Consider the following 26,308-nt stretch of genomic DNA (forward strand, 5'->3'; position numbering starts at 1 on the left):
AATATTTAGACAGATGTCTGGGATCGTAGGGCCATACCAGAAGACAGTCACAGAAGGTGGAAGTGTCCAGAAATCTGCCACCCTGAGATTAGACATTGGTCTAGGATCAGTGGCGGGAACAGTCTGTTTATAACCTGGAACCATGCCACTGTTTGGATAGGAATAAAGTTCCCTCGGTCAGCTCCAGCTGGCAGGAAAAGGACTTCACCATTCAGGAAGGCTCAAGTAGGGAAGTTGTTGTTTTAAAATCTAAAAGCAGCTCGCCTTGCTCTTACTTCTTTCTATGCACAATATAAGGGCCTGACCCCTTCTTTCTGATGTGTCATGTGGTAGCTTGTTTTTTAAGGGCCAAGGAGATAAAGGAGGGGAAGGGCCCCAGTGGAAATATGGCTGGATGAACACTTGTGCCTCTGGACCGAGAAAAGAATAACAGGACATGAGCCGAGAGTGTTCAGAATTAAAGACTTTCCTAACGGTAAATTACAATTTTTGGAAATTATGGTTGGTTGAAGGAGATTATAGAGACTCTCTCTCTGATGAGCTTTCAACATGGAACAGGTTCTCTTGTCCAAAATATTAGGATAAGCAAGATGGCTTTAGCATTCTTTCTATAATTTTGCCTTTATCTAAAAGATCCACAGATTGCAGAACTAATTCTCTGTATAGGGTGATGCCCCAAATACTGCTGTCCTGTTTTGTTTTCATATTGTTTCTGTTTTAGAAAAAATGGTATGTTTATTATAAAAATTTCAAACAAAACGGAAAAAGAAGAAAATCTCTCTTCAAACTCTCACCATCAGAGCTAACTATTGTGTTCTTCAGAACTCTTTTAATTGCAAGGGATAGATTCTCAAACTGGCTTAGGGGACCTTTTTGGCTCAGGTAACCAATAAGTCCAAGGGTATTCCTAGCTTCAAGCATGGCTGAGTCCCAGTGTTCAGATTATGTTTTAAAGAATCTCTATCTCCTCTGTGTTAGCTGCATTCTTGGGCAGGCTGTCTGCAAACCTGGCCCCTAGCAGGTCTTTAACACCTTTGCTCTCAGGAGGATAAACTGCCTCTCTCCACAGTGTCAGCAAACGTCCTGTTGTTGCGGGGTGGCATGTAGGGTACCACCAGCCCCAAATGAACCATATGAATTGAAGGCAAAAGGGTTAAGGACCAGCTTCCTAAAGAGAAGTTGGACATTTGTTTCCAAATGAAGAAGAAAAGAATGCCAGGCAGGCAAAAACACACAGTGTTAATATTTTGTGGAATTCATCAATTTCTGCTTCTTTTTAGGCCAAATGCCATGCTATTTCAGGAGGCCAGAAATAGGCTTGTTCCCAGCAGGTCCTTGTGAGTAGGCGCTAAGTTGGGATTGATTATTCCCTGTGAAGAATAATGCCACAGAATGTGAAGGTAATGCCACAGAATTACCTTTGTTTTCCTGTCGTGCTTCTATTTTTCCTTCCATTTCCTCCTGTGACTAATCCAGAAGTAAACATATATTACCCAGACAAGAGGTGGAGAAACAGGCATGCATTAATTTTTTTTTGAAAAATCACATTATTCACAATACTGCACCTGAAAGTGTTATTCTGGTCTAAAATCAACCTTTCTGCCCATTAGTATTAAAAAGCCATTAAGAACATAATAAGAAATCAGGGAATTCTTGGGAGGGGACATCTCGGCATTTGTGATGGGCTTTAGGGATTTTTGATGGAAGTCTGTTTCTATGGCTGTGCAGAAATACTCAGGCACTCACCCCCGTGTCAGTGCTGCCTCCATTTGAATCCTGTCCTACCTCCACCCCCAGGTGGAGTTCTGGCTGTTCAGAAAGGCTACTTGTTGCCAAGACTCCCCTTCTCTTCCTCTTTACCAGCCCTAGCCTGTGCTGCTAACCAGGAGATTTGCCGATTAAAAGGGCTTCAGCTCAGAGAGTTCCCATGGCAACAGCCTCCTCCTCGGAGGTCTTTGTTGCCTGCTCAAACTTTGATCTCTGAGAGTGGCTGCTGCTGTTTCTCTCAAAGATTTACAAACAGAGGAAGAGGGGGAAAGAATTGGAGGAGAAGAAAGAGAAGTTGACTCCTGGCAAAAGGGAGAGAAGGAATTAATTACCGAGTCACACTCTAGCCATAAATCTGGGGGTTACTCCTTTGGAATATCTTTCAATTTGGGCTGTGCCCACATTTTCCTTTGCAGACTTGATTATACTTCAGATGTCTTGGCTTCACATGAAAGACGTCAAGGGGAGTTGATTCCTCTAGCAGGATGGACCTACCCTATCTATCTTCGGATTTCCTGAAGACCTGAGATAACTGCACTGCCTCCCATGAAAGGGGGGGGCACAAAACTTATAATGGGAGGGAGCTTTTTAGGCCTCAGCCCCGCTGGCTTTTCTCCCAGCTGGCCTACTCTGCCCTGAGCTTACCTAGATGCCTCTGTGGGTTTTGGTTTTGAGTAGAACCAGAAAACTGTTGAAGGGGTGGAGGAGAAGGTGGAGGCAGAAAAGTCAACCAGGCATCAACTAGCCTCTGATTCTGGTTAATGGCTGCCAAAAATGAACTTTCTACCATCTGAGCAGTGGAGTGGGGTTTGGGGTTGTTCCAAAGACTAGGGATCATGCCTTTTACCCTTCGCAGGAAGCCTCTTCTGGCCTTCAGACCTCTCCACGGCATAATCGGCATAATCGGCATAATCACAACCTTGCTCTTTGATAGGCACCATGCGACAGAGTCAGTTTTGCTTCAAGCGTGATTTGCATTTGAATTATGATTTAACTTTTAACCAGTCTCTTTTGCATACTATGTCCCTAGCACAGTGAGGATACAAAATTTTAAAATGGCACTGTTTTGTCCCTATGAAAATTACTGTCTTTTGGTAAAGATAAGCATTATATTTCTGAAGCAATGAGAGAACAATACAAGAAAAGATTAAAACTATATTTCATATGAAATATCTAGGCTACTGATTCTCAAGAGGGGCCTCTTTGGACCCCCACCCAGACGATACTTGGCAATGTCTGGAAACATTGTGGTTGTCCCGTCTTGTGGGGTACCATGGCATCTAGTGGATAGAGACCAAGGAGGCTGTTGAATATTCTACAACGCACAGGGCGGCCCTCCTACCCCCAACAAAGGATTATCTGGCCCCAAATGTGAATAGTGCCAAGGTTGCAAAACGCTGATCTTGACCAAAGGTCAATCTGGTTACTGGATAAGATCCACTGTGAAGAGCACGGGCTTTGGGGTCAGATATCTGTGGACTCAGTGCATCAATATAACCTTCAGTAAGTCAATGTTGACGAGTCTCGGTTTCCTCATCCGTAAAAATGGGGGAGGGAAAATGAAAGTCACATGGAAGACCTAGTATGAGGATTAAATAACACAGAATACGAACTCAGTAAATGTCAGTTCCCTTCTCCTACCGTTTCCTATACCCCACATCTCATTGCCAGGATGTCATCCCTAATTTGAGGGAACCCTCTTCAGGGAATTCTGTGTTCCGGGACTCCTCCTAGAGAGCTGATTTTCTTTTAGCCCATTCCATGGGCAGAGGCTTTAATGAGCCATCTGTTAATTGGCAATCCTATTACTAATAGATTCATGTTTTCTCAGTGACATCTGTGCAGTGCCTTGCGAGTGGTGACCCTAATCAGCCCTGTGGGAATCTTCCCGCTAGTGGGTTTCAGGGTGTTCTGTCCCAGCATGCCGACTTTTGGTTGCTATGTTTTGGTAGCTGTTGGAAGCCCCCGTTTCTCAGTTAATTACAGGGTGTTTACTACCTAACCTAAATACAAGGATTAGGTCACAGAGGCCATTTGATGAAGTCTGGAAGGGTTTGGGGAGCACCTAAGACTTGGATTAGGATCTAGATGGGCCTGGAAAGACTTTTGATAGTGTGACCTTATCATTTATTGTCCAAATTAGAATACTCTTGAGAGTGAAAAGGGGAGACTTTTACTAATTTATGTCAAGACAACAGGCATACTGGTATGATGGTCACCCCATCTTTAGAGATGATCACCTGGAAAGTTCTCCTTTTGATTGAAGAGAACAGAAGATCCAGAGGAGCTGGGATCAAATTAGTTTCAGCTCACCTTCACCTGCTGCACCCTGGGTGTCAGCTGGCATTCTAATTATGGGGACCTAGGGATGCGCACATCTCCATTCATTTACTAGAAGCAAAGGGGCCCAGCAAAGAGGTGGTGGTTTGCAGTAACAGTTGTTCACTGAATAACGTGTGCTGAGATTTCTGACGGGTAAACGGTGTCCTTTAAGGTTCTTCACTGCCCTGGGTTGTGAAGAGAACAAACGAGGTGCTGAAGGCGCCGTTTGCCCTCCCCTCACCCCCCAGCCACCCAGTCCCGCTCTGCGACTGCTCTCCCCTCCCTCCCCCGCTCCCTCGAAGCCTTTATCCCGCCTCACTATTTTTGCTTCACTTGTTGCTCATCACTGTGGGAGGAAACTCGGCCTTCAATTAGTGAGCATTCCTGAAGCCCGCGGTTGCCGTGGTTACCCAGGCGGGAGCTGGAGCAGCTGGGTCAGCCCGCCGGCCGCATTGTAGTCGACAGAGCCGGGAGGCGGCAAAAATGCGAAGCCGGTGCGCGGGAGGGAGGGGACGGGCCCCGCCGAGGGGAGGCCCTGGAGGCCCGCGGGAGAGCGGGTGTCGCCGAAAATCGGCTCAGCCCTGGAAAGAAAGAATGGCAGCCCTTGAAAGCCGGTCAGGAGACAGCCATGGCATTTTTCTCCAAAGCCAGCTGCCGCTATTCAAGTGTGCAGGTTTGAGTTCACACGGTGCAGTGCCTCAGAATTTGCTCTGGGAAATGCTCCATGCTCACGCCCCTCACACCGAGAGGGGGCTGGCCACGGAGGAAAGGGCAGGAACTCTGACAACCCGAGACCTACCAAGCTGTGTGCCCCTCCGTGTCTGCCGTGGACCACCTGGGCTTTTTGGGTTAAGGAAACTAGCCGTTCTTGATATCTTTGCATCTGAAGTGTCTGTGCAGGTCTGATGGTTGGAGCACAGGGAGCTCAGGAAATCACACTGGGCACCAAGAAACTCAATTTCCTCCCTCCATTAAATCCCACCCTGCTCCATATCATTTTGGAATCAAATCTAACTGTCTTAGTCATTTCATCTCAGGCCAAGTTGAGCACGTTATATTACTAATAACACTTTGCATCTACTCACTCTTGAGGGCTAGGGGGTTGGATCACTGTAGCACTTTGCAAAGGCAGAGTGCTTTGCAATCATTTTTATTATTGTTTATTAGTTTATAGCAGCATGGTGAATGCCTTTTAATTAGCTCATACTGTGTTATGATGTATTCAGTAATCATTTTCTGGTCACAGCTTTAAAAGGTGCTGAAATTGTTAACCACCTCCAACACTCCTATATCCAGACATTATACTTTAATTATGTAAGTAGAGCAGTAATGCCACAAACACAAATTTCTGTGTTGCTCACTGCAGATACTAGGAGATTAGAAATGCTGCACATGTCTAACATTTCTAAATTAAGAATAAGCAAGGCTTGAGGGGGAGTGAGATACTGGGGAAAAAAGATAGGGATGGGGGTGAGTAGACCCAGGTTCTACTCCTGGTTTATTAGTCAGCTATGTGACTTTGGGTAAGATTCTTATGCTCTCTGAGCCTCAGGTTCCTGAAAACATGGAGTGGGTTATGGATTAGATGACCTCCGAGATCCTTTCTGGCAATACAATCTGATTTTAGAATTCTGTGTGAATAGAAGTCAGTGCTTTAGGCCAAGCTTATAATCACTGCCGAAAAGCCTGAAGCATTTATTAACAGTTAATTGTAGATGGTCTGATACTACTCATTTTGTGGAGAGAATTCACTGTGAGAATTATTCACTATAATTTAAAGTGAGCTAAAACGAAAGGGACAAAGAAAAAAATACACATGAAATGCTTAAATACATAGTTTACATATAAAAGAAAGGGAGGCTATATCCACATTTGTGATGGATAATCATAATCTTTATTTATTGAATGCATGGTTGCCATGGGAATATAGAATAAAAACAGGGATGTGTGTGCCCTTGGGAAATTTCCAATTTGGGGGATTCCAAACAGCCATAGAAACAACTTTACACTTAAAAGGGCCAGAGAAAAACATCTGCTCTCCTCAAAGATTTAGGAGAGAAACCTTTTAAAGGGTTAGGACCTGAGAGGTCACAGGTGGATACAGTACATCCCTGAAAATGGATCCAGGGCATCTTAGGAAAGCCTGGAAGTGGGATGAAGCCCAGATGTCCATTAAGCAGAAGGGAAAAGAAGGGAACCTCAAGAAGCTGGGGAAGAAAAACATTCTAGATCATCCCGAACAGAAGGTTCATTTGTATGATATATTGGCAAAACTGAAAAGGACTCCAAGTTAGTACGTTTCAAAGAAATGAATGGAGATAACTGTGCTGTCAGCAGTGTTGACATCACAAGGACAAAGGAAGTATTGTTTTCCCTTCTTTTCATAAGGTCCAATGCATTAAATAATGTGTCTTTTGTCATCAAATAATTGAGTAGCCGACCTAGGATCTGAAAACAAGTTTGTCCTACATCTAGAACTTGGACTAATGATCAGAGCTTGGATTTAAGTTTTAAGACTAGAGACAAAAACCAATTTGGGGCGCATATTGTATCTCTCTGTAATGGCCGCCTTGAAAATACCCTAGCCTCGTGGCTTTCAGCTTGTGGGGGTGGAATGAGGCAGTGCTTCAATCCCCTGAGATGGCAAGATGGCATTTGGGGATATTCCAGTGAGTAGAGGATGCTCCTGGCATTGAGCCCTGAGTCCAGGGGTGCTAAACGTTCTCCATTACATAGAATAGTGCTGAATGAATGAATGGTTCCTTCATATGCTCATTAAGAGTCCATTTGAGCTGGATAAAAGGCACTAACATGAGCAGTAAATCAGAAGCCCAGCGTAGAAAACAATGGGGATTTACTACTGGGAAAAGTTTAAGGTCCTGATGGGTGAGGTACCTCCTCATGCCACGCTGTTGGGGAGGCAGCGGGGTTTCCATCCTGCTAGCGGAGGCACATGTAAAGGAATCACGGCAGCTGAGAGACAAGTGCTCTCATGAAACCGGGACCATGGAGGAGGATGCAGCCTCTCACGGCAGTATTCTTACATGGCTCTGTCGGAACATAGACTGTGTGTGGTAAGAATTTGAATGAAGCAGAAGATTGAGAAGTTCATTAGCTGGTTATCTTAGTAAAGAAGGTAAGTACATCCTGCATTGAGGGCCTGACCGGCCAAGAAAAGGGTATCAGAACCTTGGGGAAATGTCACTGGGACATGGTTTGTTGTGAAATATGTGAAGATAATGCCATGGGTAGGAGAGGAGTGGGAAACCAGGCAAGGACTGTGTCTCTGGGGGAAGACTTCATGACTGGGGGAACCTGATGTCAAAAATGCAAAAAAAAAAAAAAAAAAAAAAAAGCTAATGAAAACAGGGGATTTGGCAGGAAGAAAGTCCTTTGACCTTGGTAAGTCATGTGACCCAGAAGCAGAGAAGTAAAGCCGAATTCTTAGCCTCACACTGCTGGACAAGCTGCGTGGGCGAGCCTGAGGCTTTCAAGCACAGGGATCAAGTCTTGTTCTTCTCTGCGTGTCCACCAGGCACAATATACATTTCTTTGTTGAATGAATGAATTGGAGACATTCCAGAAGTGAACTTGTTCTCAGGAATATGTACTGAGAGTTCAGTTGGGGATAACTTCAAGGTGTCAGTGGCAGAAAACAGCTGAAACAGGGAATTATATAGGTAAAATCTGTAAGTTGTTTTATCAAAGTGATTGTTTCTGCCCTCGTCATTCAACCCAAAATACATGAATGTTTTGGGCTATGATGTTTGTGACCGTATGGAATGATACTGACACTTGCATGTGTGCGTGTACAAACTAGTAGTATGCCTGACTCATTTGGTCTATTCATGTGGAAATTTCTTAAAAGTAATGGATTCTGCAAGGTTTGGGGAAAACTCTTTGAAGTGCTTACGTGAAAACTGTACTTTCTACTCATAGTTTGAGCTGGGGTTTGAAAAGAGTAAATTTGGCTTTCTATTTGCTGGGTCTGTTTTCCATCCTTTTCTTAGACATTAAAGTGACTTGTAATTGCCACTCTAACTGAATCCTGGAAGAATGACAGTGATTCACAAGTGTTGGTAAAGTGCTGCTGAAATCTGGAATGTATTTACTGCAATTGTTTGGACTGTCTAACATCAGACCTTCATTGGATGTGACAGAATAGAGTAGAATAGGAAGAAAAGTTAGAGCATTTCTAAGTGGCAACAGCATTTTTTAGGAATTGTTAAGCAAGAAGCTGGAAGCAAAATGACTTTTAGAAATATAGGATTCCAGCATAAATTCACTTTTTAAAATGCCTTTAGCTCCAGGAAAATATAGGTCATGGTATAAAAGCCAGAGAACTTTGCTCTCTCTCTCCCTCTCTACTGTTGACATAACATAGTGGTATAATCTGCTATCCCCAAACTCCTACTATGTTCTGAATTCTGAAGACATTTAATTTTACCCACTTTACTGCCAAAGTCTGTCACCCACACCACCCTGGGGCTAACACTACACGGGTGCATTATGGGAAGGCTTCCCCATCTTCTGAAGTGTCAGCTATTGGCCGTTGCTTCAGGGAGAATGAGAAGCTTGATGTATGTCTTTCTGTTGGAGTGACGAGCTTTGTGAATCTCCTGTCCATGTTTCTTATTTTAACTTTCAATTACACGTGTAAAAAAAATCTAAAAAAATGAAAGCCCCTTCATTGTTCTTCCATGATGCCCATTCCAGTGCCCCAGAAATAAGGGCTAACAATTTGGTGTGTCATACTGTTGCTTTCAGATTTTAATTTGAACACAGGTGCCTAGAGCTTATATTCACTAACATTCTGTGTGCAGAAGTAGTGTCAGAACACCATCATGGTGTTGTTCTAAACAGCAGGTGGGGAAATCCAGCTTTTGTGTTTTATCCATCATAATTATATCTGTGTATATATACCCCGCAGTGGTTGCAAGCACATGACCTCTGGGTTCTATACAGTCCCAAAACATATTTTGTATGGCTTGTCCAGTGATTTTTTAAAATCTATGAATCAGTTGCCAACATCTGAAAATCAGGATATTTCACATAAAAATCTGGGGTCTGGCTAATCTTGAAAAATAGGAAGATTTGCAACCCTGAAGACACTTTTCTGTGAGGCAACAATTGGCTAGAGGTGCGTAGAAGCAGCCCCTACAGACACAGTATGCCATTTGCCACACGCCCAGCTGCTCCCAGTTGTATTACATTTGACCAGCTGCCCTTGTTTGTATTATCTACTGGTCCGTATAAATATATGGAATTGAGTTTGCAACTCTGATCACTGAGTATCAGATTTGAGAACTGAAAATGTTATGGATGGGTGACCATCTAAATAATTGTCCAAATTAGAGCCCTTTGGAATTAAAAGGGGTGCTATTAATAATTACACCAGGACAACAGGCATAAACCAGGACTGTCCCAGACAAACCAAGATGTATGGTCTCCCTATTTATGGATCTCTTCATTCAACCGCTTCATTTGACTCATGAGAAAATTGGGTCCTAGAAAGAGGAAGTAATCTGTCCATAGTGGTCACCAAGTAAACTAATGTCAAAGCTGCCTTCAGTACCCTGACTCCCAGCCAGTCTACTGCTTACTCCAATAGAATATGCTCTATATAATATGTGTGAGTACCATATCCTCCTTGAATGTATGGATTTTTTTAATAATTAATTATTATCACATAGCTAATTTCCTGTGAGAAATTGTATGCAAATCGATAGCTTATATCATCAGTAACATTCCTGTTATGAATGTAATTAATGATTTGGGCTACAGCACATATAGGGATGTTTAAAACAGTGGTAGGCTTGACAACTAGAGAGTAAACACAATAAAAGCTTCTCATTTTACTATATACAGTAAGATATATTTAGAAGTACTAATCTGTCCATATTAAAAAAAACACCATTAAGTAAGCATCTGATAACTGCTTTGCTAAAAGCACAGTATATTGACTTTTTTTTTTAATATTGACTTCTTGATCATTGGCTGTTGGCTGTAATTAATACTAATTATGCCTTTAAGAGATGTCCAAGATCCCAAATCCTTGACCACCTGTCTATTGCCTTGTTGAACTTCCAAGAGATATTTGTACAGAGAACATTCCATGTGAGACCAATGCATGCTCTTAATCACTTGCTTGGACTTTGGCCCCAAATCCCTGTCTGGTCGCCTATCCTAGGGAAATGGACTAGACCACGTGTGAGCCTTGGGGAACCTCCTAGCCTTTCATGTTGGCTTAGGCCAAAGGCTAGCCCATCTCTCCTTCAAGATGCCCTTTTCCAATGACCTACTTGGCTCCCACTTGACTTTCCAAGAGACCTTGCAAGCACCAAACCACTCTTACCGTGTCAGCTGCACAAGATGGAAGACAGAAAGAAGGAAACCCTTCTTGCCAAAACCTAAAACAGAGCTAACTTCAGGACTTCCCTGGCGGTCCAGTGGTTAAGACTACGAGCTTCTACTGCAGGGGGCATGGGTTTGATCCCTGGTTGGGAAACTAAGATCCCACATGCTGCATGGCGTGGCCAAAAAAATAACTAAATAAAAAATAAAACAGAGTTAACCTAGTGGCCCACTCCATGCTTTCTTTTCCTTGGAATGTACTCTGGTACTGATTAACTTTTCAAATGTGGGACCATGACCCATGCAGGAGACATGACTGGGACACATTTTACCACACTGGCCTTGTATAGTTGAGGAGAGCCAAGAAAAATAAAGTGAGCAAAGAGCCCTTTTACCTGACTCCCTAAAACCTCGCCCCTGCTGCAGCATCCTCTCCTAGCGCCTTGGAAGAACTTTTTTTTCTTTGACTTTTGTCAGAGCTGCTTTTCTATGGGGTGATTTGATAGAGGAGAGGATCAGTGACCAACTATGACCTTTAGACTCAAAATATAAACCACACACATGGGTAACTTTTTCTCTAATGCACCTCAACAAACTTCAACAGGAAAAGTTGTTTTCTAATGAACCAAAGAGACCAGACCCCTAGACGTGTGTTTTCTAATGGTGATGTGTGGCTACAGAGCCTTTGAAGTATTAATATTTTGGCTACATTGGTACAAGTAAAAATATTATGAAGGTAATTTCATCTTTTTTAAAAAAAAACTAATGTGATTACTAGAAAAGCTAAAATTACTGGTCGCTCACATTATATTTCTACTGGACAGAGCTGTGCTAGAAGCATATGTCATGCCCATAAGTGAAGTAAGATTCAGTTGCAGGCTTAGGAACCATAGTGACCTTTTGCCATCACAAGCCTCAAAGGAAGCGAGTTTGCTAGTTGTTTCCTAGTGCAACTTGTTTCTTAGCAAGGCTGCACTGTGATAGAGAGAACCTGGTATAGGGCAGAAGTCCTATTACAGCCTTTATATTTATGTGGATATGAGAACGTGGTGGAAGCATTCAGCACTTCTTTCTATATAAACCAGGCTAGTTTTTAAAAGGACTAACCTCCTCCCCAACCTCTTCCAGTGTGTTGTTTCCTGCACAGCTCTTTGCTTCTCAGAGCCCCGAGGGGCACCTGTTCTGACACCAGCCCTTAAGCTTCTGTGCCATATCACGCAGAAGGCACTTGGGTCCATACCATGCCAGCTGTGGGTGCCATATGGAAAAGCCATACCATACACATATGTACAGAGTATTTCTGAAGCCAGAAGGAGTGTCGAAGAGTGTATAACTGATCTAGCTTTATCATTTCCTTGCCTTTGAAAACTTTAATCATTGAAATATCTTTAGGCTATAAATAGAATCATGTAGGGAGATAATTCTGAGTTAAAACCAAATATGTACTTTTGTTTTTATATGGACATGGGACTGTGTATGGATGTACGAAAATGTAGGTTGAACGTTTGGATACAGACGGGTTTGACTTTCCAATAATATACGTGGAGTAGGATGTATAAATGAATGGAGATGGTATATGTCAGTCTGCTCAAGCAGGTTTTTTCATATTTGAAGCAGAGATTTCCTCCTTCTATAATAGTTGGAGAGAAATTTCTGCTTCTGCTTCTGCCTGGTTTAGGTGCAGAGTTCTTAGATGGCTGCCAAAGATTGATGGAGAAGGTCATTCTCTTGACTGAGCCCAGCCTTGGTGACGTGCATCTCAGGACACAGACAGCATGGATCAACGGCCCCATGTAGGGATGGTGCTAACTGGAGCTAGGCTTCAGGCTGTGTTTTTCCTTTGGAGTAACCTCTTTACTTCTTCTTTTCCTTCCACTTCTTTTAGGCAGGACAGGGCTGCTTGCTGATCTCTTGCCCAGTTTTGCTGTGGAGATTATGCCAGGTATTCAGTCATTTAACTCTGTATTTGCTTAATTTGCTATCCCTCCATCTGTCTTGCTTCTGCATTAGTTACTAATTGCTCCTTTAATTTATTTGTACATTTGTCTATATATGTCTGTGGTATTCTCCAGGATGAAATTAAGCCCATTGGAAGAGCCTTCAAATTGTATTTCTTCTGTTACTAGGCCCTAAAAGAATAATGGTAATTAAAAATAGGCTGAGATGGGGACCCAGTCCTTCAGTGTCAGGTATGCAGGCCTTTTCGCAATCTCAGTATCTCAGCTGCACCCAGATAGCTGGAAGTATCCTTGACGGAGTGGTTATTAATCTGCTCCTTACTCCCTAAGCTTTATGTTTACCCATTCATTAGTGTGCAACCATGTCACTCTCAATTGCCTTCTATAACTTTATCAAAACATTTTTTCAAACCTCATGAAAGCTATGCACCCCTCCTCCCTTGAAAAGTACACATTTAGAGATCTACATTGCTTTGTATACAATTTCAGGGGCTTCTTGGCCCCCTAAGTCCCTGGGGTCCATGGACCCTATCTCAAGGACACCTGCCCCGAATGTACACCTCTGTCTTTTTATGTAGCTTCTGTTGGACATACCAGCTAGACAAGCCAACATCAGTTTGATGCTGCACTATAGCCCATCGTGGAAGGAGGATTAGAGAGAAACAAGAATGAACTATGGGAGAGGACATAACCAAAGGCAGGGAAGAGGAAAGGATATGATTCAGCCTTGCTTTGGAGAGCTTCTGCCAAAGGGTTAAGAGCTGCTTAATAACTGAGAGCAAAAGAGAGAAACAAGATAATCCTGGCGATTGGTTTTGACTTGATTCAGGTTTTAAGGAGCATGCAGAGTCTTCACAGTTGAGCTTCACTAATTATTCTTCCGTGAATTCTCCTGATCCTTTCCCATGAGCTGGCCAACCCAAATACAGACGTTCTTTTCACCGATGTCGATCCCAAGGACGCAAATAGATATTTCTTTGTGATCTGCCTTATCCAGAGTTCCATCAATTTGTACGCATTTGCTCATCACAAAAAAAACACTGTTAACACTGCATTGCTTCATACTAGATGTTATATCCCACAGTCCCAAGGAAAAGTTACTGTATTTTTCATATCTGGTCCTGGTCTCCCGAATTTCTCTCCCTTTTGACTCCAAGAATCCTTTCATGGATAACATTCTTTGTTTCTCCAAGGTAACCTGCCAGTCTTTTATCCTTGACTGCCTGACCCAAGTTGTAGCCACCATACCACACATCTCATCTAATCCTCAGGGCCCATATCTATCTCAGGCCGCATTGTGTTATTATGTTAGTGCTAAGGCACAGGCCAAAGCCCTCATCTATCTACTGTCCTCAGCAAGAATGTTCTCCAGAACATTCTAGCTGGGTACAAGGCCTTCTCACTTCCTGAATAGAGGGTGACCTGGTTATTTTGAATGTATTTCTGATGGGTGAGTGAGGAGGACCATTCAGGAAACGTAAGCTGTTTGTTTCCTCCCTGAGGAAATTATGTTCTAGACAAAGGTCAAATAACTTTATCATTATCACAAAACCCTTTATATAACCAAAATAGCACATTCGCAAGCTCCAACGGAATGTTCCATTTCACTGCAGGAATATTTAATAACTAAAATTCAAACAAAACAATGTGTACTTGAAGTTGATTGCAAAGGGATTTTTGGTAGATGGTTTTCAATCAAAATGAATTGCTTTAATCTTTTGCTTTGAAAGGAAATCATGGCTCATTCCAGTCCTTCCCAGGCCCCCCCACAGTGGGACATTGGATCCTATAGCCAAGTCCCAAAAGCATGACATCAGGTCACTCCAGGGCCACAGTCATTTTTATCTAAGCCAGATGGATTGGTTTCCTTTCTCTTAATCTCTTGGATGGGCAAATGAATTAATGAATGAATTTCACTGGCAGAGCAGTGAAAATAGCAGACGGTAACAAACATGGTCAGATATACACGTGAGAGCCTTCCCAGTCATCCCAGTCCTGAGCCACTTTAGTCCGTGGTCATGCTGGCTGTGTAGCACGGTCAGCTGGAGTGTGATCAAACCGTTCTTGGGGAACAGGGACAGGATCTTCTCTTCGGAGCCTATGTCTCTAGTTTTCTTTAGCAAAGGGTTTTGATCTCAGCACTGATGCTGAGTGCAAGAAAGATGTTAAGAGGCATTCAGTAGGGAAAACATGAATACACAAGGGACATGGACCACCTAAATATGTTCTGATTTAGACCATCTAGACATAGAGAACTTTTTCTCAGGACTTAACACTTTTAGGGACAAGATTAACTTGGCTACAAAACATACGAATTCACAGAACCCACCATTTAATAGCTCAGGAAGCAAAGTTCCCCTCTACCTAGCCAGGAATCTCTGCTCTTGTCCCATAGGTGTTCTGACACTACAGTTGGTAAGGTAAGCCCTTTTTCCAGGAAGGGGCCCTGAGCCTCCCCCATCACTTTGTACTGGTCATTATGTGTGCTCAGTATGACCCCGGTAACCTTCCTTGCTGTCCACGCCCCAGCCCTGGGAGGGTCTGCGTTTCTCACTCTCAGAGTTCCTCCTTAGTCTGGGGGCTCTGTGCCCTGCTACGAGACACTGTCTTCCCCCAGGTCCCTCCCACTCATCTCACAGGGAGGCACTGGTGAGAGGGGGCCTGTCCTGGCGGGGGGCCGCCTCGAGTGTGGGTTTCTCTGTGCGTCCTTCCAGAGTGGGTGTTTGTTGGCCTGGTGACCCTGGGAGTCTTCCTCTTCTTCGTCCTGGTGGGGATCTGCTGGTGCCAGTGCTGTCCTCACAGCTGCTGTTGCTACATCCGCTGCCCATGTTGCCCAGATTCCTGCTGCTGCCCGCAGGCCTGTGAGTAGAGCGATGAGTGTGGAGATGTAGAGTGATCAAAAGAAATGTCACCTTGCCATCAGACAGCTATGTGCCCTGAGCGCCTTCTCCACCGCCTCTCCTTCCACCCCAAAAGCGATCGTTCCAAACTCTCCTCTGCTGGGAGGCCCCAGCTTCCCGAGATGACCATTCTTGTTTGCCTTCTCACCTACAGGCACCTCTCCATGCTTCTGATTTACACCTATCACCCCTGCATTTGGAATCCTCACTGACACTATTGCTGAAAGGAAGGGCAGGTTCAGGATGGTGAGGTTGCGGGGTAAGGCTTTTGCCCTCTCCTCGGGCATCCAAACTAGAGAAAACCTTCTCTGATCATGCCTCGTGCGTGCAGAGAACTCCTCCTTTTTACCAACAGCGTGTGCAAACCACAGCCTTTGGGTCCCATCCAGACACAGATGAGTTGTATTTACTCCTAGGACAAAATGGTCCACAAAGGAACTAGTCCTCCTTTGGGGACTCACAGTTTTACCTCCCTGGCCAAGCCCATATAGGCAGTAAGTTTGGCACCCTGCCATAAACATCTTGAAGGAGAGAGACACAATGTATATCTTTCATATCCTTAGGAACACAGCAGTTTCCACGCGAGGAGTCAGATTGTTTGCTCTGCTTTTGAGCTCACAGAGCGGGGCCGTGTGTCAGCGCATAGCTGGCTTTGCCTCTCTAGAAGAGGTTGGGAGCCTCCTGGAAGCAGCTCTGGGCAGCCCAGTGCTAGGCCTCCTCCAGAGGGGCTGAGGCAGCCTACAGCAACATGGTTAAGAGTGGGCTGCTGCTGTCACAGGGGAGGCTGCTGTGACAGCTCCTAGCACTGCTTAATTACTCAGTTGCCAGGTACTACTAAACACTGTAATTCCTTATGTCATCGCTGGAGGAGTCCAAGAGAGTGGGGGAGAGGGGTTCCGATGAATCAATTCAGGACTAGTAGAACACACACACACACACACACACACACACACACACACGCACGCACACACGCCCGCGCATATATCCAGGAGCTCCCTTAAGCACACCCTCAGGAATTTTTGGTGTGAGGGTTGTGGAGGGTGGGATGATGTAATCTCTCTTGCTCTTCATCTCCCTCCACAGTGTATGAAGCAGGGAAAGCAGCAAAGGCCGGGTACCCTCCCTCTGTCTCCGGTGTCCCCGGCCCTTACTCCATCCCCTCTGTCCCCTTGGGAGGAGCCCCCGCATCTGGCGTGCTGATGGACAAGCCGCATCCACCTCCCCTGGCACCAAGTGACTCCACTGGAGGAAGCCACAGTGGTAAATCTAGTTCCCGACTGCCCTGCCCCATGCTCCTGTCTGGCTTCCACTCTGGTTCCTTGCTGCTGAGAACCATCTGTTCAGTGACACTTCTTTGGACAATGATTATCTCCATTCTGGAAACGGGAGCCTGCCAGCTGTGTCAGATATCTCCTGGAATGCATGCCAGGCTTTCCAAGGGCTGCAGGACATAGCTGCCCCTTGCTTTCTTCCCAGGCTCCTCAATAACTAAAATCATAAGAAAAAGAGGCAAGGTGTACCCCTTGCATGTTGATCATTCAATTAATAAATAGTTATCTCTTCCCTACCTAGTGCTCAGGACTCTACCAGGTACTGTGAGGAACACTCAGACGTGTAGGACAAGGTTTGTCTAACAAGCAGTGTGGCCCAGCCAGGGAAAGAAAATGGACCTTTAGTGGGACAGTTAGATGCTAAAGCGTATGGTACTGGCAGTTCAAAGGAGAAAGAGCTGGGATGGTTACAAAGTCTTCAGGGAAGAGGGGAGATTAGAGATGGGCCTAGAGGAATGAGAAGGATTAGGAAAGCAGAGACACACAGGCCAGCATGGTGGAAGCCCAGAGCTAAAAGAACACAGTGTGTGTATTTGACAGTGTCTAGCTTGTCTGTCTGACTGCAAGACAATGGAAGAATATGGTGGAGCCAGATTAGGGAGGGCCTTGAAACCCCTCCCAGAAGAGCTGGGGCTTGGTGCCATAGCAAATGAGATCCACTGCAGGCAGGTTCCTGAGTGGAGAGGTGACATGTTGACAAAGCAAGTGGTAAGTAGGAGAGAGTAGAATCAGAGACCTTGAGCTGAGGTGTGATTGAAGTGGGACATGTGAGTGTCTGGATTATGATGGAGACAATGGGTGTTGAAATGAGTGGACGAATCTGAGAGATGCTTTGAAAGAGCAAGCAGTTAGATGTTCGGAGGCTTCAAAATGAGCCCAGTTGTCTAGTGGTGCATATCCTAGACAGAAATGAGATAACTGGTAAGGAGAGTTTATTTGGAAGAAGATTAGCCCCATTGAGGGCATGATGAATTCGAGGTTATAGGCAGGGGTAGAGGAGTATAGAGACATTAAAATGTAGCCTTCCTGGAGGCATCTGAACAGGACTACAGAGTAGTAAAGGTTAGGACTCTGTATGTAGTATGTTTAGGAGGTGATTTTTAAATCCGTAGGTGTGAATGAGCCACTAGGGTTGATGAAGCAGACATTTCTCCCCTGGAGGTATCTGGACAGCCTTCAGTGGGGAGCAGGGAAGAATGTCTAGTCCATTTAATGAACTGTCAATGCTCCACCCTGGAAGGAGTGGATATCCTCAGTGAGTAATTGGTATTTGTGTTTTTTCTCTCTCAGGAACTATTAGCAGGATTCTGATGTCTGAGACTGGGAATGAGTCACAGACTGAGAAGTAAAAGTTAATGATCAAGGACACACAGGGTATTAGAGAGATAAATACAATACAGTCCATTTCCCCAAAAGATAGAGTGGGCAAAGGAGGCATTAATAGGACTTGTCTCATGCTCTGTTTGCAGCTTGCCTTTCCCCCCCCCCAATCTTCTGTCTCCTTCCCTCCCATCAGAACCCTTTCCCTCTTACTTTTTATTGAATGGATTCTCATAATAAAATGACTCTTATTCATAGAATGGCAAATACTTCTTCTCTCCTGTCTTCAGCCCGTTTCCAGTTCCTGCTTTTGCACATGCAGTTCAGTCATTTGGGCTCCATCCTGCCATACTAACGAACTGCAATTAGAAGTGGCTTAAAAAATAGAAAAAAAAATTATTTCACATAGCAGGAAATTCCAAGGTAAGGTGGTTCTGGGGTTGGTTAATGGAACAGTTCAGGTGGCATCACTGTAGGACCTAGTTCTTCCCGTCTTCTGTTCTGGCATCCCGAGTGCATCCTCTGTCCTCCCGGGCTGGCTCCCCTCCAGACTCCATAATGACTGCCACCGTCCCAGATGCTAAATGCATTCAGAGATGGAAAAGTTATGCTCCTTCCTTGTGCTCCTTTTCTCAAGAGTGAGGAAAACTTTTCCAGAAGCCTCTTCCCCTTCCAGCAGACTTCTCCATGTCATTTTATTGGCCAGAATTGTGTCCTGTCTCCATTCCTAAACCAGATTGGCTTGGACCAACCAAGACTCATCTCTTAGGCCGCAACACCTATTCACCTTGGAAATGAACAAAGTCAGGATTCTGTCAGCAGGGGAAAAGGGGAGAATGCACAACCAGTGCCGGCCAAGCTAGTCCGGCTCATGTTATCATTTTCTGGCTCGTTGAGTCAGGAGTGAGTTCTTCATGACACTCACTGGGCACATTTCTGTACTCATGGTACCGTGGCCAGAATTACTGATGGCGTTTGGCTATTTCTCCTTTAAGAAAAGTGGCTTAAGCCACTCTTCCATGTAGATTGTCCTTTAAAGAATGTCAGAAGTGTTAAGAAATGCTGATTTATAAAGATGTAAATTTAGCCTATTTTTTATTTTTATGCTACTTCAATTTTAGGGTAATCATCTAGCAACAGTAATTTTTCAGATTACATTTGTACACAATACTCTTTTGAACACTGTGTAGTTGAAAAGGCATCTTTGATGAGCTACGTATAGTATAGCCAGTTAGTTACTGAATGGGCAAGAGGTTAAGAGGCACCCTGATTCCTTCTCCCATTCTTCATAGCGGCTACCTGCTATGTGTGTTTGTTACCTGTGTTACAAAAAAAGATGACTGTCTCCTCCTGTCCTGCTCTGGAGCCATCCCCTTCAGCTTTGTCAAGGTTCTCTCTTTGCTGAATCTCCATACCCCACCCCATTCCCACCTCACGTCTTTAGCCTTTCCTTCCTATCAGCGTTCAGAACACACTCGGATCTCTCCCATTGAAATACAACAATTTGCAAAAACCCTATAGTCCTCTGATGCTACTTCCCTATCCACGTTATCCTCTTCACAGCCAAGCTCCTTGATAGAGTTTTGAATCTTTAATGTCTCCATTTCCTCTCCTCAGCGAACTTCTGTCTTGCTATTGCTTTCACCACTCCAAAGACCAGCGCTTGCCAAGATCGCCTTATTGCTAACTCGAATGGATGCTTCTCAAAGCTTGCCCCCCTGACTTCTCAAAAGCACTTGCCACCCCTGACAACGCACTCATATTTCTTTGCCCTCCTCAACACTGTGCTTTGGAGTTTTTCCTACCGTTTTCACTATATCCTGGCTGTTCTTTCTCTGCACATCCCCCAGATGCTGGTGCTCCTGTTTGTGCAAGGTCCTCTCTCTGGGAAATCATATCTAGTCCATGGCGTCAGTCATCATCTATATGCTGATGACTGCCAGTCTTTATCTCCATCCTCTCTCCTGTTCCTCAGTCCCATATATCCACCTGCCTTCTGAACATACCCACCTTAATGTACTACAGGCCTTTCCAGCTCAACATCTATCTAGGAAATGGAATTAATCTGCTGTTTCTCAACCTCAAACCAACTCCTACATTTCTTATTTTCGGTGGATGGCACCGTTATCTACTTAGTAGCCCAAACCAGAAGCAGGGGCTTGATCCTTATCTCTTCCTCTCCCTCACTTCTCTCATCCAACTGGTCACCAAGTCCTTCAGATTGGACCTCAAAATAACCTTGAATTGGTCCATCTCTACTCAACTATCCTAGTCATTGCCACCATCATCTCCCACCTTGATTAATGCAATTATCTTTTCCCTTGCTTGAATCCATTTTATTTTCACATCTACCTGGTCTCCACTCATCCTTCTTGCAAAAGAATTGAATAGGCAAGTAGGGTTCTGAAATGTCATTTTTCAAACTAATAAGGATGTGTGTCTATATATATGCCTACTGTATGTATACAGAGAATATGCAAATTTTAAGCATCACTTCTCCCACAACTGAGCTGCTGTCATCCTGGGGGTGGAATCTGGCAGCTGTTCCATTATCCATAAACAGCCTTCCTTAGCTTATTAAGATAGGACAGGAAGAACAAGGCTATATCCATGGATATCTGCCTTACAGACTTCTTTTGCAAGTTTTACAAATTGGATTTGTCTTTAAAGGGGAAATTAGCTGAAAAATAGTTGAGCCTTAATTGGGTCAGAAGTATCAACTCAAATCTTTTAACAATAAGAATTTTTGAAATTATAGTTTGGCATCAAAATGAATATCCCAATAGTCCCTCTCCAGTAAAAATCAAAGTTGGCAAGGCTAATAACTTAGAGGAGCTGAAGTATGAAAATCCACACCAACCAAAGGACTTGGACCAGACTGAACTTCAAAAGAGAAATTAATCATCCATCGACCCTAAACTGAAATATCACCAGGAAAAAAGTCATTTTCCAAAAAATGCTGGTCTTTGGCCAATAATGTAGTACATTTCTTATTAAAATATCACCGCACATCAGAGAGTTCTCTGATCTTCAGACAAATTACAGATAAAAATCGGCTCGACACCATTCTATTTGTTTTCAAATCAAGAAAAATTTAATGAATGCGTACAAATTTTCTCTCAAGGAGTTTATGGTCCAGCAGAGTGGTTTCTGGGGGCTTGTGAACGGAAATCAAATGAGTGAAAAGTGGAAAGGAGCATATGATAAGCCTGTTCTCTGATGCCAGCTCAGAGAAGGAAAAGTCTCTTCTGCTTGGAGGGATCAAGAAAGGCTTTCTGTGCTCCTGAGCATATACGTGACACAGAGCCAGGTTCTACCACGATGAGAGAATTAGTTATAGTGTGCCACCCATCGAATATACAGCTTTCAATTAAAAAAGGAAAACCAACGCCTCTTAAAGGGAGAAGTGCCTAGCTTTTTTAGCTACTGAAACCAAACGGATGATGCCTCTAAAGTCTAAACATCAGTACTCTGCCTCTGTCCTTTTTGACAAAGTAGAGGGATTAAGATTTCTGAAGTCATGAGCTGGTGTGACTTAGAAATCAAAGCTGAAAGTATCTAGTACAGTGGCGTCTCTTTACAATGCCAGTACTGAAAGGCGAGGCTGCCATTGTCATTTGAGGCTGTGAATAGTTACTGTAACTTTGCAGGGGCATGATAACGTATGCATACATGATCAAATCTGTCTCATAATGAGGAGTGCAATTTGTTATAATGACACAGAAAGCAATCTAAGCGCTGGTCCAAGTTGCAGTTAAGGGAGCAGTTTCCAGCTGTTGCTCAGGATGGCAGCCATCTCTCATTGCCAGGGGACAGTTGGTACATTGTTTCCTATAGCAATACTCTTCCCCCCTTTATCTCAGTATTACTGAATGTTTGCCATACGGTGCTTCACGTATTAAGAACACCTAGATAAAGCCACAGCTGCAGGTAGAGTAGACCCTTCCCTAATGCCTATAAACATGCTCATTTTCTTTACTAAAAAATAATCATCAATAAAACAACAAAACTTACCTAAACCTTGCTGCTCCCTCAAGCTACCATTCAAGCCTTCCCCTTCCTGGTGAAAATTCTCCAACAAACCCATCACATGGCCTTTTCTGCCTTACTTTGTAATTCTTTGTAATATAGTTTTTATTCCTGATGTTCATTCATTCATTCATTCATTCATACAAACACATGTGTTTTGAGTGTCTGCAATGTGTCAGGTTCTACGCTAGGTGCTCAGGATGCAGAGATAAACAGAGAGAATTGGTCCTTGACCTCAGGAAGTTTACAATCTAGACAGGGAAACTACCGAAAATACTGTTTCTAAAGAAAGCATTAACCCTACCCCCAGCCCCAGGCTGGCACCGATTCAGCTCAAGCAAACATTTAAGTGCATACTATGTATAGAGCACCATCCTGGGCTTTAACACTGAGCTAGAATGATAAGCAGTCTTTTCCCTCAAGAATCTTTGGGAAGATTAGACATTTATACAAATCATTTGAAACCAATGAGAATATATTAAGGGCCATGATGAAAGTTCAAAGTAAATGATTTGTAAGTTAGGAGTGGGATAGAGAGAGAAGGGAGAGAACTTTTCTAGCTAGAGAAAAAGAAAGCCTTTTGGATGAGGTGTCATCTGAGCTGCCCCTAATAATTACAGAGAACTCAAAGTGCGCCACTGATTTGGTCTTTGTTGTCTCCTTTCTTTTTTCTTTTTCTTTTTGGTTTATATATTTGTCTTTTCGCTATGAGATTATTTAAAAGGTGAAAAGTATTAGCTGTATCTTACAGACATGAAAACTGAGTCCTGGATAGGTCACCACTTATTTGAGGTCCCTCAGTAAATCCAGCGGCATGCCTACAAGTTGCCCAGTTCCCCATTTCCCAGCCCTGTGTTTCATCCATCAGACGTAACTGCCTCAGAACAGACATAGCAGTTCCGTGGGATAACTGCATTTTAAGTGAACTGTCTGTACTATGTAAACACCTCTGCAGAGATGGAAGAGTGTGTAGCTTGATAAATAAAATCATTTCTGCTAATAATTGCTTCTGCATACGGATCATGGATCTAACCTCCGGGAGAAGGTGTACTAAAAAGCGTGTGCTGAGATTCATTAATTTTTTTTAAGTAATTCCACAATTGGAGCTGAATGTGGACTGCCCATCCTGTTCTCATATAGAAAACCAGTGCACCTGCAAATGGATGTGTGGGCGTCTTCCCAGTCTTCAATGCCAGGGCTGTGATTAGAGTCTGTGGAAGATATTTTAATCTTCCACGTACATGCTTGTGTGGGGGGCTCTGTCCACAGCCAGGGTAACATGACCAGAGTACAGAAAGCAGGATTTTCTCCAGAGGTGCATGCAGTCGTATGGTTTCTTTATGGTATTTGCCCTACTCTGGGAACAGAGAATATTGGAGGTGGGTCATTTGCTTCCATCCCACTGTACAGTCCTGATGGGCTGTAAGGTAGGACTGTGCCTCAGATGACACTGCCTATGGCACACCTAAGAGCATTTTCTACTCTGGGCTCTTCCTTTTTGTCTTCCTCTCCTATCTCTCCATACTGTCTCTGCTCCTAGACTCCAGAGAGGCAAGATGCCCAGTATGGTTGGGCTTCAGTCAGACTACATGGTTCCGGTCCCAGAACTACCACTTATTCCTGAGCAAGTTATAAAACCTCTCTGAACCAAAGTGTCCTCAACCATGAAATGTGGCTACTAACAGTTAACTTCCTTACGTAGCTGTGAGGAATCAATGTCCATGTAGAGCACTTCGCACAGTACCTAGCACATTTCAGTGCCCAATTAAGTGTTGTCTATTACCCTTATTGTTCTGTCCCCATCCCATTCCTTTCACTCTTTCTTGTTTTCTCTTTCTCTTATCTGTGAAGATTGGACCTGCCCGTGTCTGATCACCCTTGGGGCTGGTATTGGACTCGACTGATAAGTGACATGGGGCTTCAACAGCCTTTGCCTCTGACAATATGAGTGATGGGAATGTAGGAGATGGTATTATCTCTCATGCTTTAGTTTTGTTTTTTATTAAGCCCCGAAAATAACACCTGCCTGTAACCACATAGCAGCAGGTTGAATTAATCATGTCAAAAATATGGTAATCCCTTTCCTAAGAGGAAAATGCTAAAGAAATAATAATGGAACCATAATAGTAATCCATGTATTTTGCATTTTATTTTGTACTAATATGTATAAAGCCTATAATCTAATATTAGCTCTTATGCATTACCTAGTTACGGAATTTTTGCACAATCTCCCAAGCAACTAGAGGCTTTTAGGCCACCTGTGTCAAGGTCCCTGACGTTTGGGTATCTGTTTTAAAGCTACATGTGCTTCCACCAGGTGAAGGTATGAACCTCAGACTGTAGAGTGATCTGCGGCCCTAGTCTAGAGAGTGGTCTTTTTGTAGTGTGAGTGTACTCCCCCAAACTTTGAGAAGATGAGCTTTAAGTAGAGCTATAAGAGGTCAGGAGGTAGGAAGCAGAGGTTAACAAATGACTAAAAATATACTGTAATAGAATTTTGTTGTTGACCTGCCGATCCTCCATTCCAATGGAACCATCTGATAAAGGGGATCTGGAGTATGGTTCCATATATAGAACTACAGGTTATGATTTCTGGGTGATTTCAAAACGAGCTGTTATTAGTGGGACCCATGTTTTCTACTTGGTAAAATAAATGGAAGCTGCCTTCTCCTGATTTTTTTCACCTCACCTTCTTGTCTGTTTCTCAACAGTTCGCAAAGGTTACCGGATCCAAGCTGACAAAGAGAGAGACTCCATGAAGGTCCTATACTATGTCGAGAAGGAGCTGGCTCAGTTTGATCCAGCCAGAAGGATGAGAGGCAGATGTGAGCATCTGTTAGTTTTACGTGATCTGTGCATCGTGCTAAAGGGGATTTGGGGGTGACCATACGTGGGCAGGCCTGAGCTTTCAGGGTCAGAACTAGTAGGGGTGCTGGTGATACCACCCTAAAGAAAGTAGCTTTGAGTACATAGAGGAAAGAAAAAAGGGATTCTGGTATGAAAAATAGAGCAATCACAGGGAACTATATTCAGTATCCTGTAATAAACCATAATAGAATTTTAAAAAAAAAAAGAGCAATCAGGTACCATCTTGGTTCCTGTTGTGTCTCTCCATGGGGCAGTCAGTACTGCTGGGGCTGTGCAATCCTGGGGTTGGAAATATTTTATTAAAACAGCCTTTCCCTACTACTCCCTTTAAAATATATTCAAAATAATGACCTAGGATGTGGAAGCTTGAGTATCAGTTTTTTCCAACATGAAAGGCCCTAGCATTGAACGACAGTCCAGCTGCCCGACTTGCCGTTATCAGTGAAAGTGAAAGAGCAAGTCTGCCAAAGAAATGAAGTTAAGTCAGAAAGAGAAAGACAAATACTGTATGCTAACACATACATATGGAATTTAAGAAAAAAAAATGTCATGAAGAACCTAGGAGTAAGACAGGAATAAAGACACAGACCTACTAGAGAATGGACTTGAGGATATGGAGAGGGAGAAGGGTAAGCTGTGACAAAGCGAGAGAGAGACATGGACACATATACACTACCAAACGTAAGGTAGATAGCTAGTGGGAAGCAGCCGCATAGCACAGGGAGATCAGCTCGGTGCTTTGTGACCACCTAGAGGGGTGGGATAGGGAGGGTGGGAGGGAGGGAGACACAAGAGGGAAGAGATATGGGGACATAAGTATATGTATAGCTGATTCACTTTGTTATAAAGCAGAAACTAACACACCATTGTAAAGCAATTATACTCCAATAAAGATTTAAAAAAAAAAAAAAAAAAGAAAGAAATCTTGTAAAAAAGAGGCCTACATTCCTTTGAGATGCCCAGCAGCAGAGGCTGAGGAGCCAGCAAAGAGGCTGCCCCTCTTGTCCAAAGAACGTTTTAATTACTGAGTCTGTAGGTGTCAGGGCCCCAACCCTTAACTCACCCACAGCCCTTGGAGATTTTGCAGCTGACACAGCTGATTCTTGATTTGGATTCCAAATTACCATCTGTCATGAGAGGCATCACAGGGCAGGTCTGACACGGACAGGCTAATTATCAGAGGGTGCTGGCAGGCCTGGGAGTGAGGTCACTACGTTTCTCTCTTTGAACCCTCCTCGCCTTGGAATCCACGAGAGACTTGATGGCATTGTTGGGGAAACAGTCCCAGACTAGAGGAGCTTTATTCAGATTAAAGACAACATATTCCTCCCAGTTTGCAATTCTAATTTCATCCTGTCTGAGTTGCATCCATTGCTGCCTCCACCCACCACACTGGTTATAAAAAGACCATCTCCAGATTGGAATGTCAGGCATGCAGATGTCACTGCACTTTGACAAG

General features: G+C 43.7%; 2 protein-coding genes across 2 annotated transcripts in view; one reads left to right on the top strand and one right to left on the bottom strand.

Moving 5' to 3' along the window:
• Positions 1-26,308, bottom strand: part of MAEL (maelstrom spermatogenic transposon silencer) — a 121,457-nt gene that overhangs the window by 90,636 nt on the left and 4,513 nt on the right. Inside the window, exons 2-3 of the mRNA XM_089911720.1 lie at positions 18,166-18,327; positions 1,419-15,260 (exon numbers count right to left, since the gene is read on the bottom strand). The gene's annotated coding sequence lies outside the window, so the exon portion shown is untranslated. The remainder of the gene's footprint in view (positions 1-1,418; positions 15,261-18,165; positions 18,328-26,308) is intronic.
• ILDR2 (immunoglobulin like domain containing receptor 2) overlaps positions 1-26,308 on the top strand; it is a 57,954-nt gene that overhangs the window by 13,650 nt on the left and 17,996 nt on the right. The window contains 4 exon segments of the mRNA XM_089911735.1: positions 12,329-12,385; positions 15,116-15,262; positions 16,385-16,561; positions 24,693-24,806. Of these exon segments, the coding sequence (XP_089767861.1) occupies positions 12,329-12,385; positions 15,116-15,262; positions 16,385-16,561; positions 24,693-24,806 (495 nt within the window).

Source organism: Delphinapterus leucas, chromosome 1 (assembly GCF_059928025.1).
Source record: "Delphinapterus leucas isolate spDelLeu-1000000601 "Yukka" chromosome 1, BTC_Dleu_Yukka2, whole genome shotgun sequence".
NCBI lineage: Eukaryota > Metazoa > Chordata > Mammalia > Artiodactyla > Monodontidae > Delphinapterus > Delphinapterus leucas.